Source organism: Hibiscus syriacus, unplaced genomic scaffold, assembly GCF_006381635.1.
Source record: "Hibiscus syriacus cultivar Baekdansim isolate YM2019G1 unplaced genomic scaffold, ASM638163v2 tig00112503_pilon, whole genome shotgun sequence".
Lineage (NCBI taxonomy): Eukaryota > Viridiplantae > Streptophyta > Magnoliopsida > Malvales > Malvaceae > Hibiscus > Hibiscus syriacus.
This window is the reverse complement of record NW_024063349.1, coordinates 417,266-436,084: the sequence shown is the minus strand read 5'-3', so window position 1 is coordinate 436,084 and position 18,819 is coordinate 417,266. Positions and strand designations below refer to the sequence as shown.

The following is an 18,819-nucleotide window of genomic DNA, read 5'->3' as shown; positions in this document are numbered from 1 at the left end:
TATTTTTACCAACTACATTGTAAATTTATCTTTTACTTTAAAGTTATTGAATTTTGTAGTTATTGTATATATCCTCCATATGGAATGGCCATTAAGTCCAACACATGATGACAATTATGATGACATTTGGAATAATGCAGACAACGATCTGCATATATTGTAAGTATCAACATGACTCTTACTGTATATAAGAAACATGTACAACAACCTACTGCTAACTTTTCTCATCTCATACATAATTACATCCACATACAAAATTATAAATCGTATACAAAATTATAAATCTTATACAAAATTAACTCTACATTTACATCATCGCTTACTTTTGTTATTATTGTGTCTCATGGCAGCTTTTGTTATCTCTTGTCTTCGTTGATTTTGATTGTGGCTTACGAGATCGTTTAATATTCGCGATCGATCCCACTCTCTAACAACTTATATTCAAATTGTCAGTACGTTAAGTATTGTAAACCACATCATTCAATCTACGACTTTTAACAAGTTAACCGCAAATAAATTTTTAATTCCACTTACAAAATCACCAGTTGCCCCTGTAGAACCGATCGATTCCATCCACATCATCACATACATGCCACAATAATATCTGTAACAAAATTTGAAAACCACACATGTCAATTATGAAACCTACATAAATTAAGCTTTCTATTTATGATAACATCTCATACCCATTCAATTGCTCATTCTTCTTATGCTCCACAAATTTAAACTTTTTCAAAGGAAACTTTTCTAGAGATCCACATTCTTCTACCCAATTGTGTTTCTTATTATAACTATCTAATATTTCCATCTGCATTAAAAAATATGAAGTTATGATCCAAACAAAATATGCATTATAATTTACATAATGTCCTTTCATACATACCAATCTCTTAGCATCATTCACTCTCTGTTTAGCTGCTTCAGATGTAAACAGACTATCATATATTGTTGCAACATGATCTACCATATCCAACACCAACAAATACCAATGTGAATTATGGTAGTTTATTGTGATCATGATCTGCAACAAATTTCACACCCAATTTGACAAAATTCAACATTCTATATCCGAAAACATCATTTTCAATTCGTATGGTGTCTTACCTTCTCACAGTCGGTGAATTTCACATAGTTACCCAATATGGGACTCCAAAAGGTAGCAATACTCTCAATACTTACTTTGTTGTTAGCATCCAACGCCTGTTGCTGCAATTACGTGACAATCATTATTAATTTACCATCTATAACACTACTTTTCAACATTTATTAATTTAACTCACCGCTAAGTGGTATGGAAGGTAGCCAATCATCCAGAGTGATTTTTTCGAATCGTAGCATACTGTCCAGGTGAGCAAATCAATAACCTAACAAAATTAATTACACAATCATAACATATTCAATATGTTTTAACATTTTGTACTTTCTACTTACCACACCGCCTACCCATTCCGTAGGCTTCAACGTTGCAACATCGGATATATTAGCGAATTGATTTCCCATTGAGATTACAGAATATCTATATGAATCATTAGGATTAATATCTTATCATGAAATATTTAAATATCACTCACAAAACAATATATTTTATTTACCCCGATTCTAACTCACTATTCCATAAATAATTACAAATTGCAGCGTCGATGTCATCAATTCTGCTTGGAATATCTGTTTTTTCAACCTACAATTTTGCATACAAAGTTTTGTCACAACAACATGATAAAGATCAAATTAAGTTTTCTTTTATTCAACTTACCTTCTGCTTATTCTTCTGGGGTGCAGGACATCCCGAATCCAAATCTGCATCTATAACACTCTCTGGTGTATAGATCACATCGACATCCTTCCTCCTCGTTTCCTCCGTCTTTTCTTCTTCCTCCATCTTTTCTTCTTCATATTTTTTTAGTTCATCGTATTTTTGCTCTACATAGTTCTTTATCTCTTTTATTTCACCCTTCAATTTTCCCCTTCATCCAAGTATTCATCAACCACCCCCTTCACCCCCGTAAGTTCACTCCTCAATTCCACAACCTCCTTCACCACTCCATCAATTTTTTCACCCCTCACCATTTAAAGTTCACCCCTCAACACCTCAACTTCTTTCACCACTCCATCTATTTTTCCTTCCACTTCCCCCTTATGCCTCTCAAGTGTCTCTTCGACTCTCTCAAGTGTCTCTTCGACTCTCTCAAGTTTCTCTTCGACTATCTCAAGTTTTTCTTCGACTCTTGATTGTCTTTGCATGATATCAAATTGGATTTTTTTGATATCAGTCAATTCATACATTAAAATGTCGAATTTACTCTGTTTTCCCTCACTGTCATCCCCCTCACCATCATCCCCCAATACAACCATCTATTCTTTCTTCTCCTCTGCCTCCACTACATCCTTGCCAATAACCTTCAAAATTAAATTACAATATTAAGACATTGATTATATTCTTAATATTATTTAATTACATTTATTACCCTTTCTTACTTTCTTGGTCTATCCAACTTCAACTTCGCCATCACTCTAACCATATCTTCCTTCCCCCATGAACAGATGTGTGCCACTCCGGTTCTTTCATAAGCCGACACTGCCTCACAGCCTGACCAAAAATCGAATAGTGCAACCTGCATTTATAATAAAATTTATAATTTTATATAATAATTATATTATCATTTTATATAAAAAAACAAAAATGTTCTTCAACTCATTTACCTCTAAGATTGATATGCACACTTTGAGGTATCTCTGGCTGCCCTTTTTAAAGGTAATTATTGATTCAATCAATCTCGAATGGACATATTTAGCCCATTTGAATTCACCCTTCAAGCCTTCATCGCAAATGAGCTTCATATAGTCATTGTTCGTTGACATATCACCCGTTGGACAAAGAAAGATCCCGACAAGGTACAATAAAACTCGGGCCTTCGGCTCATCCCCCCCTTAAGATCCACTTTTGATTTCCTCTTCAAGTTCATCGTATGTCACCTTCTGCTTCAAACCATATTTGGAGGCAAGTGCTTTCCAGTCCTTACTCTTAGAGACTTCTACAACACTTTTGCCTTCATTTCCTACCCCCAAGACGGCTGCAGCACATGGGATCCCGAGAGGAAATGAAAAATCACCATATTTAGCAATACATTGTTTGACATAAAATTGCGCCATCAAGGATCGACATAATTCCCTCCGAATAGGTCGATCCCTTACTCCTACCAACGATCCAAACCCTATTTCTCCTAACACATTCAACTGACCCTTCTCCTTAAGGTGTATAATTAATGAATTCACTCTTTTAATGCTACACCTTATCGACACTTCCTATATTTTTTAACAATATATAATGTTATAGTTCTTATATATTTTGTATCAACGTATTTACAAGTTTAATGAATACCTTCTTTTCATGTGCTTTCCTCCATTCTTTGTATTCTTCACTATCTATCTTTGACTGAGCGATGTAAGGTTCATTCTCATCATCACTCATCGAATTTCATTTCTCCAACACATCATTTCTCACATAATATTAAGCATAAACATTTTTTAATCAATACATTAATGCTAAATAATACTCAATGTCAATTTCAATTTACATACTGAACCGATGTGTTCGCCACCTTCCTTCATCCTTTTACATTCGGTCATACTGTCAACATTTAAAATTTATCATCAATTTAAAGTTCTTAAATACTTTAATCCAATTACCATTTCAACAATAATAACAAAAAGACATTGATACTTACTAGAAGTACATATATCCACCATTTGGTTGCTTTCGAGTCTCGACTTCAATTTCAAAGTCATCTGCACCACCAACAATATTTCCACCCATTGACTCCATTTTTCCTTCATATATCAGTTTATGCAAATCAAATCAAATACTTGTTACATACACTTTATTCAATATACAAATATATATAACTACTCTTGTGGTAAAACGGTATGGTCACTACAAAATGTGTCGGCACATTTATACAACCTAAAATATCATTTTCTACCTAAAATATTATATAATCGGTCTCAAATCCTTCTTTGCTTCAATTCGAAATCCCCAAACTAAACCCAAAAACCTTAATCCCTATTTCCTTCAAACGAATAGGAACACTCAATATTCCAAGTATCGGCACATTTATACAACCTATAATATCATTTTCTACCTATAATATTTAATAAAAGTATCGATATTTATATTTTACCTAGAATATCACTTTCTACCTGTAATCGATCACAAATGCTTCTTTACTTAGAAAACCCCAAACAATACATAAAAACCCTATTTCTGATTATTGTAATAATAAAAACTAGGGTTTCGACAACGTACTTTTCGATTCGACTGCAGCAACAAATAAACAAACTTCGCTTTAGAAACGACTTCTGAAATGCAGCAACAATTACGCTTCGATTTCAAAAACTCGTTCGTTCTATCTATTTTTCAGAGGATATTTAACTATGCCTTTTATATTTTCATAGGATATGTAATTTCTATTTAATCGATACAACTACAAAGTTTCGATACTTTTATGTCATGTGTCGATACTTTCGATAGTATAATTACATATTTCTTTGAAAGTATCGATACTTTATTATGCGTACTTATTAAAGTATCAACACTTTCAATATATCCGGTAGCACTTTACCGATTTTGTCATTTAGAGACCGGTTTTATCATATTTTACCTTTTATATCGTTATGGATCGATACATTTTTATAAAGAATCGACACTTTATAGCCGCTAAAACTGCTTCTCCTTTAAATTCACAATGTGTCGATATTTATATTAAAGTATCGACACTTTCAATATATCTGGTATCTCTTTATCGGTTTTGTCTTTTCCTGACCGGTTCTGTCATATTTTTACCTATTATATCGTTGTGGATCGATACATATTTATAAAGAATCGACACTTTATAGGCGCTAAAATTGCTTCTCTTTTAAATTCACTGTGTCAATACTTATATTAAAGTATCGAAACTTTCAATATATCTGATATCTCTTTACCGGTTTTGTCTTTTCCTTACCAGTTTTGTCATATTTTTACCAGTTATATCGTTGTGGATCGATACATATTTATAAAGAATCAACACTTTACAGGCGCTAAAACTGTTTCTCCTTTAAATTCACTATATGTCGATACTTATATTAAAGTAGCGACACTTGCAATATATCTGGTAGCACTTTACCGGTTTTGTCATATTTTTACCTATTATATCATTATGGATCGATACATATTTATAAAGAATCGACATAAACCGACAAGCTAAATTTATCGGTTGCCAAATTTTTTAATATTTCTTCATGATTTAGATTTACTATATTATTATTACTCAACATTTTTAATAGCGCTAAACCGAATTTATTAAATATATTATAAGGTATCTAGTAACATAGTATATTAGTAGTATATTAACATGTCGTGAGTAGGGGTGTAAACGAGCCGAGTCGAGCTCGAGTATTACTGAGCTCGACTCGAACTTGAAAACTATAAATCTCAGCTCGACTCGACTCGAAAACTCGCGAGCCTAAAATTTTCAAGCTCGACTCGAACTCGAAAGATAATATTAAAACTCGACTCGAACTCGAAAAAGCTCGAACTAAAAAAAATTCAAGAGCTCGACTAAAGCTCGAAACTCGAACTCAATTGAAGCTCGATTTTGAGCTCGATTCAAGCTCGATTATGAGCTCGATTAAAGCTCGATTTTGAGCTCGATTCAAGCTCGATTAAAGCTCGATTTTGAGCTCAATTCAAGCTCGATTTGAGCTCGATTTGAGCTCGATTCTGAGCTTAGCGGGTTTTATTTTCCTTTATTGAAACCCATCCACTTTTATACACTCACTTTACCTCTTATTCCCCAACAACCAACAATGTGGGATATCAAACCAACTCAAGTTCAACGCTAAGTCTGACAATCTCAACAATTTACCTTATCTGATCTAACATTGGTCTATAAAAACAGAAAAAAATCATATTAGCTTCTGCAATAGCCTTCAATGGCTTCCATCATTATACCAATATTCATCTTCTTTTTCTTCTCTTCAACTTTCTCTCTCAACGTTTCTTCAACAAATTCTCTGAACCCAAATCTCACTTCCATACGAAGCTTCTGCAAATCAACTCCATACCCAGGTTCTTGTTTCGATTCACTGAACCTTTCCATTTCAGTAAACATCAGTCCCAACATGCTTTTCTACCTCCTTCAAACCCTCAACACTGCATTATCCGAGGCTGCGAAGCTAACAAGTTTATTCTCCAATGGCGGAAATGGAAACGTGATCGTCGAGAAACAAAGAGGAGCATTGCAAGATTGCATGGAACTCCATGAATCAACACTATCTTTGTTGAAAAAAATAGTGTCGAGAATCGAAGATGAACACAAGCAAACCTAGTCTATGTTGCTCTAGTGTCTGAAAATTGACTAATAAATGAATCGTTTCAGGTGTTTCGAGATGGGAAGTGGATTGAAGAAGATGCATCTGTTCTTGTTCCCAGTGATATCATCAATGTTAAATTCGGTGACATTATTACGGCTGATGCTAGAATCCTCAACGGTGATCCGCTGAAAATCGATCAGGTTCTTTTGAAACCTGAAGTGATTCGTTTTCTTTTTCGTGTTGAACTTTGTTTTCTTGATGTTAATTCTCTTTTTCCATGTTCCAGTCAGTGTTAACTAGTGAGTCTCTTCCAGTAACAAAAGGCCCCGGTGACATTATTTACTCGGGTTCTACATGCAAACAAGGAGAGATTGAAGCTGTCGTGATCGCCACCGGTGTTCATACGTTCTTTGGCAAAGCTGCTCACCTTGTTGATTCTACAAATCAACAGGGACATTTTTAAAAGGTCCTAAGATCAGCTTATTTTTGATTATTTTGCATGTTCTTCATTTGTTTCATTCATGAAATGCTTTGGTTCCCGATTTTGTTAAACAGGTGTTGACTGCCATTGGTAATTTCTGTATATGTTCCATTGCGGTCGGAATGATAACTGAAATCATCGTCATGTACCCAATTCAACACCGTGAATATCGTCCCGGAATCGACAATTTGTTGGTACTACTCATTGGAGGAATTCCTATTGCCATGCCCACAGTTCTGTCTGTTACAATGGCAATCGGGTCTCATCGTGTTCTCAACCCATGATGCCCAAGCACTTAATGTTGTTTTATAGGCAGCAGGAATTGACATTCCAAACTTTACTGAGTTCCCAACCTGGAAGTAGCAACCACTGCCAAAGAAGACATTTAGGAAATTTTCTTGCTTGTGTATGTAAAAGCATCTGGGAAATGTTTTTTCAGCTAGTCATGGTAAGTTCATTGGATACTAAATGGTAAAAATTAATAACACATTTCAAGTATATTTTTCAAAATATCAATAATTTTGTAACAAAAGGAAATGTTGTTCTCCATAAAGGTTTTGAGTTTAAATAAATGTATCTATAGGACTTGTGAGCATTGTTAATTGATTAAGAAAATTTTAAACATATATTACTTTATAACTATCCCAAATTCTACTTCCATTCTAAAACACTTTAATTGTTTATAATTATATATATCATAATCCTATCATGTATTACCTCGACTATTTATATGATTCAAACTCATCATTTTTCATTAAAAAATTGGTGATTGTTTGATATTGATGTTAACCTGTTGACTAGGGTATGATAAAATATGATCTCATCGTTTTAGTTGTATTTGTACATCAAATCTCCGTTTACATTATGTAGTCGAGTCAGTTCTTGAAATATTATGTTGGTGAGTCAGTGCTTGAAAGCAATGACGGTGTCGATAGTCATCATTAAGATATGATAAAGTCATGTCTCAATCACCAAGTTATGTATATTTATTTTGCATGTTGATATGTTTATGTATAAGTATGCAAATGATTTATTTAGGAGTCACAAAACATCATTTTGCATAATTTGTATGTTACCTTCATGTGCATAACTTAACTCGTATCACATAATCGGGTTAAGGATTTAGAGATAAGGGTTTAGGGTTCATTGTAAAGACATTAATTAACTAATTTATGAGGTAAGTACAATATAATATCTTGATATTAAATGCTCAAACCTTTAATATTTATGATATTTGAACTCGAAACCTCAAATTATAACAATAATTTTAAAAATTAGTTATTAAAAATTTGAGATAGTTGTATTATAGAATTTTTAATATATTTTTAAAATTTTATAATTATCAATAGTGTATTTTTAATAATATAATTTTAAAAAATCTAAAATTATAATATAACATTTTTTCGAACTGCTCACGAGTTTTTCGAGTCGAGTATCGAATAGCTCGTTTCGGCTCGTTAAGAACTCGAGTCGAGCTTGAACTCGAGTCGAGCTTGAACTCGAGTCGAATCCATTCGATCCGAGTATTTATCAAACTTTGATCGAGTCGATCTCGAATAGCTTACAATCTGTCTCGTCTCATTTACCGCCCTAGTCGTGAGACATTCCCGAGGCTTGTGGTTAAAGCAAAGCGGCAATTCCTTCATAGAGATTGATGATTGATTGAGAGATAAGAGAGACAGAGGGAGATTTTTCTTTTTCTTTTAGCGAAAAAATGGCGGAAGTGAGAGGAGCGAACACATGGTGGAAGGAGCTGGCGAGTTTGGTGGAAGATCCCGGGTTAATATACACCAAGGAAATCGGTTTCCCGTCGTTACAGCCGTTCACTGATCAGAAATCGACGGTGGTTGCTGAAAGTGATCATGAGACGGAACCGCCGGAGGCTTTGAAGGAAAAAGTTAAGGAATTTTTGAAATCGTGGTGCGAGATGGTTGTAGAGCTTGGAAGAGGATATAAAGATATTTTGCAGCAAACTGTAGTTACTGAGGATTCGTTTATAGTTCAGAAGCTTGGTGGACCCTTGGCTAAGGTCTCCGGTCGATTGAGTTTCTTGAATGAGTTCTTGCCTGAGGATCGTGATCCTATTCACGCTTGGCCTGTTATCTTCTTCGTTTTCATCCTTGCACTTTCAGGTACTAAATCTTTTATTGCTAATGATTATCAATTAAGTATTATTTGCGGTTATCAGTGGTTATTGAAAATCTGGAACGCTAGATTCACACAATTTTAGGACCGGATTCACACATTGTTTGAAATTTTGCAGCTCTAAATTTGAATGGTGGGCATGATGGATTGGCACCACCAGTGAAGAAAGTGCTTGTTCATCCTCCTAGCGCAAGCCGATTCTAGCTCCCTGATGATAGACACTTGGCTTATCGTGCAATAGGTGTTCCAGCGGACAAAACTAGATTTTCTCTTATTGCGCCGCATTCTTTTCTTTCTTCCCGACTTGCAGGTAAGAATATACAATTAGTAGAAGTTTTATATGCATGTTCGCAATCAAGTTAGTGTACGAACTTGTATAATTATTTTTGTTAAACAGGTATACCTGGAGTTAAGACATCACTGCTTGAAGAGTTCGGTGTTCGGCTGGTAACGTATGATCTTCCTGGTTTTGGGGAGAGTGATCCTCATCCTAGTAGAAATTTAAATTCATCAGCATTTGATATGCTACATCTTGCTGATGCTGTTGGAGTCAATGATAAGTTCTGGGTGTTGGGCTACTCGAGTGGAACTATGCATGCTTGGGCTGCTCTTAGACATGTATCTCACAAAATTGCAGGTGTGAGCTGGTTACATCTGTAAATTTACTGGTTTGGTACCTGACATATTATTGCATAATGTTACTTAGAAAGCCTGAATAGATATTTGTTTCGTAATGGATTATTTAACTCATCAAGACCTTATATTGTGATGCATCTTCACAAACTCTACAGGTGCAGCAATGGTTGCTCCAATGATCAATCCGTATGAACCTAGCTTGACTAAGGAAGAAATGCAAAGTATTTGGGGAGAGTCGTTACCAAGAAGGAAGTTAATGTATTATTTAGCTCGAAGATTGCCAAAACTGCTGTCCTTCTTTTACCGCCGGAGTTTCCTATCAGGCAAGCATGGCCGAATTGAAAAGTGGATGTCTGTGTCACTTGGAAGGAGGGTGAGTCAACTCTCATCTTAATTATTTCTCAAAGATCTCTTATGTATTCCTATATTACTCTTCACATTTTGGGCTATAGGGTGAATAGCTGCTAATTGGGGTCTCATGACACCCAATAATCTCTTTCAATTGAAAACACGATGAAGTGCATGTGGTCATATTAGACTAAGAAATAGAGGGATTGATGCATAAAGTAATACCCCATATTGGGTGAACTTTTTAACCTTATGGAGTTTGTTCAAAGTATGGAAGTGCTATGTGATAAGATCTACTGTTTTGCAAAAGCGTTGTGTTGAAAACTAGCCTTTGATATGAACCAATTTGAATTAGTTAATCTTGACATGTGCAGGATGAGATTCTAATTGAAGGAGCAACGTTTGAAGACTTCTGGCATAGAGATGTAGAGGAGTCCATTCGTCAGGGAAATACCAAACCATTCATCGAGGAAGCCGTCCTATAGGTTTCAAACTGGGGTTTTCATTTGGCAGGTTTGGAGATTGTTTTCCTTTTGTTCCCTTCCATATAAATATCACCATAAAACTTAGTAGTCCTTGCAAATTTATCACCTCAATTTAGCCTGAGTGTGGTTTGCCATAATATCATGATCTATAGGTTTTTTGCCAGTCAACCATAGATGCAGTGATGTTTCAATCATTTAAGAGTCCTACAAGTGTCTGTAATTTAGTTGGTCACCCATTCCTATAAGATTGTTTCTGATGGAACTTGTGCATTTCAATTTTGAACTATTATCTGTACTGTAGTCGTTATTTAGGTTGTTGAGCCTAAAAAAGACGTAATAAGTTCTTATTTAGGTTGTTGAGCCTAAAAAAGACGTAATAAGTTCTTACATATATATTGATCGCTTGCTATACAGGGGATTGATGATCAAGCTGTTCCACAAGGAATGATAGATCACATAAGCCGTGTTCTACCAGGGGCCACCATTCATAAGCTCCCAAATGAAGGCCATTTTTCCTTCTTTTTCTGTGACGACTGTCATCGGCAGATATTCTCTACTCTGTTTGGAAGCCCTCAAGGTCCTCTTAACCAGTCAACAGACGAAGGCGAAATCCCGTCCGAAGGAGAGATGGAAGAGCAACCAATAGCTACCGGTTCTACCGTAAATTGATACACCGCCAATAGATTTACACTTTTTGCATTCCTTATATCCCAATTTTTGTGTAAATAAACCACAGATTGCACCTCATAGCTCATGGGAGAAGTTTTAGATGTCTGAAAAGTTATGTTACCAAGTACTTGAGAGGTGAGGCTAAAAGAAAACATACGATAGAGATGAGATATATACCAGGCAAGGAGGCACTGGTTTTAACGATTTACCTTGCACAAAACTAGAATCAATTAGTATTAACTATTAACAATTCTTTTGGCATTTTACAATTGCTAAGCTCCAAAGAATTTTGACAGCTTTCTTTCACCAGAAAAGTTGGTTATGGCTCAGCATGTGCACAACCCCGGCGGTTTCACTGGCATGATAACCTGACCTTCTGCACGTGCATCCGAGTGTGGTGGTTGTACATGGTATCTGCCCGTTCCTGGAAGTGGAATTGACAGTGAAAATTTTTGACTGAAACAAGGGGGCTGGCCTTTGGCTGAGTCAACAAGACAGAGTGATGAGTTCATGCTCAGAGCGTGTTGGATGCATGTTAGGAGCTTTCGGCCCTGCATAGAAGGACCTTAAAATATTTGCATCGAACCAACATTTTTTAGTCTTATTTTAAATCTTAAATTTTGATTTCTCATTATTTTTAAACTATAAAATGAACCTTAAAAGTCATTTTTATCCTAATACAATGTTGATTCCACTAAAATATATTCAAGGAACAACAATAGACTCATATCGATGAGAGACCGTCGAAGGTTTTCCGACGAAAGTGTTTAATTTTGTGAATTATTTATAAATATTTTTTTAACAATCTATAATTTTATATCTTTTGATATTTTTAAAGTTTATTTAATTTTTTTGAAAGTCTTAATAGTGTTTTTATTTTTAATAGTTTTTATATTTTAAATTTTAAATAATTTATTCTTTTTGTTGCTTAAAGATTAAATGAGTCATTAAATTTTATTAAAAAATCAATTAAACTTTTAATTTAAAAAAAAAAGATTAATTAAGTTCATCAATCATTTCATCATTCACATGTAAATCCTCACATCAACATATGTAGACCACTAAGTCAATATCGTAGATCACCACATCAGTATCATAATCCATCACGTTAATACTAGAACAGTCACCGATAAATTTAATCGATTGAAAAGTTACATCGATTATTTTTTTTTGGATTTAAAAGCTTAATTCGACTAAAAGTTAGAGATTTAAAAGATTTTTTTTTCAAAAAGAAAGTTGAGGGGTTTATCCTAATTTTTACATAAATGTCGTTTGATTGCTGTCTAATCAAGTAATTTGGTATAATCACTTCCAACAAGTTGGTGGATTTGTCTCTATATGATTTATATATGGAAAGTAATTCATTGGACATTAATTCCATTCAAAATTATTGAACAAATTAATTGGATTATGGACACTAATCATAGAGAAAAAAATGAAAAATGTTTTAAAAGTTAAAAAAATACAAGAGAAATGGAAAATTTTTGAGATTATGCTCCTATAAGTTGAAATCTCTAAGCAACATGTTCTTCCTCTTTATATATATATATATATGTATGCACGTATTTTTCATCTTTGATTAATTGCATCGGATAATGAATATGTTTTGACAACATCTCTTGGCACAACTCCAATGGCAAACTGAAGACGCCAAAGCATGATTTTGGAGCACTCTTCCGGTGGAATACCCTTTAACTTTGTCTCATCTTCTTGCACAATTTGTTTCACAAGTTTCAGGGAATTCTGAAGAAGAAAAAAACATTGTTAAAGGGTTTCATTGGAATGAAGTAACAATCAGGGATTGACTGAGGAAGGCTGGCGGAGGTTGCTTGTCTGAAAAATTCAAAATTTTATAGTTTTAGTATTTTCTTTGTATAATTCGTTTTCGTCCCTAGAAGTTTTATAAGTTTATCTTCCTAACATAAAATTATGCGTTCTACCTGGGAAGTGCCTTGACCCGATGTGGGACGACCCCATCTCTCAGGGTCCCATAGGATTGAACTGTTGAATGCAAAGCTTGAAATATGAATGGGAGGTTTCATCTCTTCATCTGTCTGGTTATTCATCTTCCTTAGATGCCATCCTATAACTTGTGACGAATCGCAAACAGGTCCTTCGATCACTACTTTTCTCTTGTTTGCTGATAGTAACGCCGTTGGCCAAGTTCCAAACACCCTGCAAATTGCCCAAATATTATTCATCCCGGAACTTGGCAGCTGAAACATCTTTTTCCTGCTATATTTTAAACAGTATGTATGTGTAGAATCTTATGTACAGGTAGTTTGAAACTCGTTTTCACTAGAAATATTATATGAGAAAAAGAGTTAGGTGAGTTAAAACGTACTCGATTTGTCTGAGTTGTTGGAAGAAATCGAGATCGTAGACATTGGAAAGTCCGGCGAAATGCACTATCCCACTCAGCTTGTGCTGCTCAATGTGCTTCAATGCAACGTTCCGTTGATGATTTAGTTCTGCTTCAGGGTCTGTGAAATTCTCCTTGGACACCAAATGCCTATACATGATCCCCGTTTTCCGAAGTATCGCCGATACCTCGTTCGAATCCGATTGCCCTTCGACGATGATCCACAGCAATGGTTGAGGAACCAGTCGTATAGTATTCGCTAGCCTCCTCAAGAACACACCTCGAAACTCATCTTTCGTGCTCGTCGGTGTAACGACAATTAGAAGTCTCCCGGCTGGCACATTGGTTTCATGAACAACATCATCCACTTGTTTCGAACTCTCCGGCACCGGCACCGGAGTTTCGGCTCTCAAACTTCTGTTAACATTAATGCTATGTGCCACTGATGTTACTGACTGGTTCACATGCTGAGGCGAACTACTCAGTGATTTATTATCAGCAACAACATGGCTGGAAAAAATAGAATCCTTACCAGTTGGAGCAAAGCCTGTGAAAAACCCCATAACGAAACATAAAGAGAAATGACCAATAGCTTTCTTCCATAACTGAACTTTCTTCTTTGATCTCTCAGCAGACCCCATGGGATTTTAAGGTGTGAATTATTTGAAAACAGAGGGGGGATTTAAAAGACAAAGGAGTAATGGGGGTTTGATTTTATATTTAAGTAATGTTAGGGGGTAGTTCAGCATAGCTTGAAGTAAAAGAAACATGGGAAAATACAAGGGGGGCTTGGAGTTGCTGTCTATGCACCAAATAGTTGTTGAGATGGAACCCATCAACTAAATGTTGTTATAAAAACAATTCATACTTTATTTTATCCCTTCTGTCACTCGATGATTCTTTTTTGTAATAACTGGGGTTGACCAAATGTGCCTTATTATCATGTTTTTAGTACTTCCTTGAGTTGCAGCATGTTGTTCAAGTGTAGCGGCATGGTTACTCCAAAGCTTACTTTCTTGAAAATCTTCATGTTACTGAAATAGATATTATGTGCAAGAGTGACAAAACATTGAAAGGGGTGGACCTGAAAGGTAATAATGCCATTTTAATGGAGGGGGTTACTGTTGAGAATGAGATTTAATTGATGGAAGAAGTTGTTGAGCAGCGCCCATACTTTTCTAACATTACAAGGAACTTGAGATGGTGACAAGATGATTGGATGTTATATCATCACTTCTTTTGGTATTAATAGAGAGGACTATGAAGTAATAGACTCGGGTCCGGAGCTGCTGAGTGTTAGGATCTATGTAAAACTTACGGTTTTAAGATTGTTGGCAAAGAAAAAAATTAATGATTAATTTTCTTTCCTAAATATCTTCTCGTTTTTTTATTTTTAATTTCAGTCATTTTTTTATTCATCCAATGATCTTAAATCAGTATAAATTAAAAGAGTTTTATATTATGTAATTGAATCCTCGGCTCATATATATATATATACACACACAATATAAAATTCTTTTAATTTTATACAGATTTAGGACCATTGGATGAGTGAAAATAGATGACTAAGATACATTTGAAAATGAGAAGATATTCACTGAAAAAAACACTAGTCAATCTCAGCCATCTATTTTTACTCATCCAACGATCTAAATAAATATTTAAATATACATCTTTATTCGCTTTAGGAGTTTAAAGATTTTTTGTCGACATAGGTGTCGAACATTTTCTTTGTTGTTATTTGAAAGTCCATTACTTCAAGGTCATTATAAAAAAAATTTGTCAACCACTCAAACCATGACATATGTTGTATTTATAAATTTTTGATAAAATTATTTCTTTTAAATGAAATTATTTTTTTTCAAAAAAAAATCTAAATTCTCTAAAATCTTTAATCCTAAACCTTCAACTCTATCGTCAGTTGATTCGTCGTTGTCTTGCTGTCTATCCACTTGTTGTTGTAATCTCACTACCAACAATCCCTTGACCATCGCCTGAATCTTCTAAATTTTTGAATCTCTTTAAATCCTAAATCCTTGATACTTAAATCTCGAATCTTTAATTATATCTCTCTCCGATTGTCTCTTCCTCTTTTCTCGAAAATTCATTGTCGACACAATAATGGAATGGGACTGTTGGAGGGGAAAGAGATTAGAGATTTAAGTATTGGTAATTTAGAAATTTTCAGAGAATTGTGACGACAATAAGAAAATAACCAATAATAAGAGTTCAACAACGGGTGAATAACCAACCGATGATAATACTGATAACATGTCTAAGAAAAAATAAAAATAACATATCATGTTTTGAGTGACGTACCGGTTAACGGATTTGTGCTTCTCTCAACTTCTCTCAACTTCACAATTTTATGGTTTTGTTCAATACGTTACTTACATAAATAAAAATATGGATTGTAGTATTGAATTGAATAACAGAGTTATAGCTTCCCCCACCCAAATACACATAGTCTTTTCAAAGAATCATGCAGAGCTATCATCCCAAACAACTTTCACTCGAAAATTAGGCTTCGAGAGCATTAGCATACGAACGCCAGGAGCTTCGGTGTGGGCACGAAATAAAAGCTTGTCTTCCAAAAACTAAAAGTAATAGGCCTAAACTAAAGTAGGAAACAGGTAAAGGCTAGCAAAAAAGAAACTAAGATTTAAAAGCGATTCAATAACAATTTCATAAACAGCAAAGTATGAAGCAAACCTTGAACAAAAGTCTCAACCAGAACAACATAGAACTAAAGCATATTAAAATTGGTCTGAAAAGTTAAACTTCCATGTAAATAGTGAACGCTCGACAAAAATGCTAACCCGGCTCTCCAACGCGACAGCTCACTTCTTCTTGGCAGCAGACTTGGTGACCTTGGCACCGGTTGGGTCCTTCTTCTCAACACTCTTGATGACACCAACAGCCACAGTCTGACGCATGTCCCTGACAGCAAAACGACCGAGCGGCGGGTACTCTGAGAAAGTTTCCACAACCATGGGCTTGGTCGGAACCATCTTCACCATTCCTGCATCTCCATTCTTCAAGAACTTAGGCTCCTTCTCAAGCTCCTTACCAGATCGTCTGTCGATCTTGGTCAACAGTTCAGCAAATTTTACGGCGATGTGGGAGGTGTGGCAATCAAGGACTGGGGCATATCCATTTCCAATCTGACCAGGGTGGTTCATGATGATGACCTGAGAGGTGAAGTTGGCAGCTTCCTTGGCAGGATCATCCTTTGAGTTTGACGCAACATAACCACGCTTGAGATCCTTAACTGCAACGTTCTTCACATTGAACCCAACATTGTCACCAGGGAGAGCCTCTGGCAGGGATTCATGGTGCATCTCAACAGACTTGACTTCAGTTGTCAGACCAGTAGGACCAAAAGTCACAACCATACCGGGCTTAAGGACACCAGTCTCAACACGACCAACGGGAACAGTTCCAATACCACCAATCTTGTAGACATCCTGAAGAGGGAGACGGAGCGGCTTGTCCGAGGGCCTCTTGGGCTCATTGATCTGGTCAAGAGCCTCAAGCAGAGTGGGGCCCTTGTACCAGTCAAGGTTGGTAGACCTCTCAATCATGTTGTCACCCTCAAAACCAGAGATTGGGACAAATGGGATCTTCTCAGGGTTGTAACCAACCTTTTTAAGATAAGAAGAGACTTCCTTTACAATTTCATCATACCTTGCCTTGGAGTATTTCGGAGTTGTGGCATCCATCTACAACAAATGATAATTGAAAAATCAGTTCAGCAGTCACAAAAACAAGTTATGATAACAACTTCCATTAAAAAAATGAACACAACAAAAATGTTCTAAAGCTCACCTTGTTTCAGCAGCAAATCAACTGCTTGACACCAAGGGTAAAAGCAAGCAAAGCATGCTCACGTGTCTGACCATCCTTAGAGATACCAGCTTCAAAACCACCAGTGGTTGAATCAATAATGAGAACAGCACAGTCAGCCTGTGAGGTACCAGTAATCATGTTCTTGATAAAGTCACGGTGTCCAGGGGCATCAATAACAGTGCAGTAGTACTTGGTGGTCTCAAACTTCCACAAGGCAATATCAATCGTAATACCACGTTCACGCTCGGCCTTAAGCTTGTCAAGCACCCAGGCATACTTGAATGACCTTTTGTTCATCTCAGCAGCTTCCTTCTCAAACCTCTCAATCACACGCTTGTCAATACCACCAAGCTTGTAGATCAAGTGACCAGTGGTGGTGGATTTGCCAGAGTCGACATGGCCAATGACCACAATGTTGATGTGGACCTTTTCTTTTCCCATTTTAGAACTGGAGACAGAAACTAAATATTATAAACATATTCATAAAACAAGTCAAAACTCAAATATATTTCCTCTCCACTAACCGCAACAAGAATTAGACATCAAGAAAAACAGAAGCAAAACAAATCTGACATCCAATTGCAGAAACGACTTTCACGAGGAATAATAAAACTTAGTAAAAAAAATGTAGTTTTGATAGTAGTGGCCGTTGGGATTCGAGCCCAGGTCCTCCATAAAAATGGAGTTCTTTCCACTGAACTACAGCCACTGTATCTTATCAATTCCTTCCGATTTAAAACAAATAAGCCTGAGAGATGATGATCGTTGACCATTTTAATAATCTTATCCTTAAGTGAACAAATTTTCCCAACGGCAATATCTGCTTCAATAGATCTATGATTATCACATGATTCAAAAATATACATCTTAGAGATTTAAAATCACAGAATTCTATACAAAAATAGATGCACAAAATCTAAAAACACATTTATTGAAACAAAAAGAAAAGAAAATCAGATCCGATCCGATGCTACACGAAATATATAATCATGTGAGCAAACGGATCAGATCAGAATCATTTAAAAATGAACAAACCAGACAGAGAAAAGCAAAAACAAATTCATATAAAGCATACTCAAATCACATAAATCAAGGAACAACTATATCAGCTAGTAACCATTAAGATCAGATTTTCCTTCAAATCAAAGCAACAAATTACAAATGATAACAAATAAAAGGATTGTACCTGTAAACTAAAGAATTTAGTCTTTGAGATTCGCTTGACCTAAAGCTCGCCTCGTAGCAGCACAAGAGAACGTAAAGCGCAAGCGAAGGTGTAGGGTTAATAAACCAGCTGACTGAAGCTTAAGTATCCACGCTCTCAGCTTAGTTTTGGCTAGGGTTTCATTCTTAACCGTCGGATTAAGGACAATCCAAGGGCTAACATTAGACATCTCACATGAGCCATAAAGGATGTTTCGATATTTTATCCTGTTTTAACTATAATACCCTCATTACTTCTGCAAAATAACACGAGACTCCTTAAAATGTTA

General features: G+C 35.6%; 2 protein-coding genes, 1 long non-coding RNA gene and 2 pseudogenes across 3 annotated transcripts; 2 read left to right on the top strand and 3 right to left on the bottom strand.

The window, feature by feature from the left end:
- Window positions 1-1,481: 1,481 nt before the first annotated feature.
- On the bottom strand, window positions 1,482-1,783 carry LOC120180921. Its single transcript, XR_005521719.1, has 3 exons — window positions 1,754-1,783; window positions 1,593-1,678; window positions 1,482-1,516 (listed from the first exon to the last, which is right to left on the bottom strand). It is a non-coding gene; the product is annotated as an uncharacterized LOC120180921 (long non-coding RNA).
- A 4,376-nt stretch (window positions 1,784-6,159) lies between these two features.
- Window positions 6,160-7,116, top strand: LOC120180951 (plasma membrane ATPase 1-like). Its single transcript, XM_039186219.1, has 4 exons — window positions 6,160-6,330; window positions 6,417-6,551; window positions 6,638-6,781; window positions 6,907-7,116. Exons 1-4 carry the CDS (start codon window positions 6,160-6,162, stop codon window positions 7,114-7,116), a joined length of 660 nt encoding a protein of 219 aa, XP_039042150.1.
- A 1,379-nt stretch (window positions 7,117-8,495) lies between these two features.
- On the top strand, window positions 8,496-11,115 carry LOC120180950 (annotated as a pseudogene).
- A 1,474-nt stretch (window positions 11,116-12,589) lies between these two features.
- LOC120180886 (beta-1,4-xylosyltransferase IRX9-like) lies at window positions 12,590-14,180 on the bottom strand. Its single transcript, XM_039186171.1, has 3 exons — window positions 13,460-14,180; window positions 13,056-13,290; window positions 12,590-12,858 (listed from the first exon to the last, which is right to left on the bottom strand). The coding sequence occupies exons 1-3, from the start codon at window positions 14,116-14,118 to the stop codon at window positions 12,685-12,687; spliced, it is 1,068 nt and encodes a 355-aa protein (XP_039042102.1). The 5' UTR covers window positions 14,119-14,180; the 3' UTR covers window positions 12,590-12,684.
- Window positions 14,181-16,138: 1,958 nt separating this feature from the next.
- On the bottom strand, window positions 16,139-17,774 carry LOC120180902 (annotated as a pseudogene).
- Window positions 17,775-18,819: the final 1,045 nt, after the last annotated feature.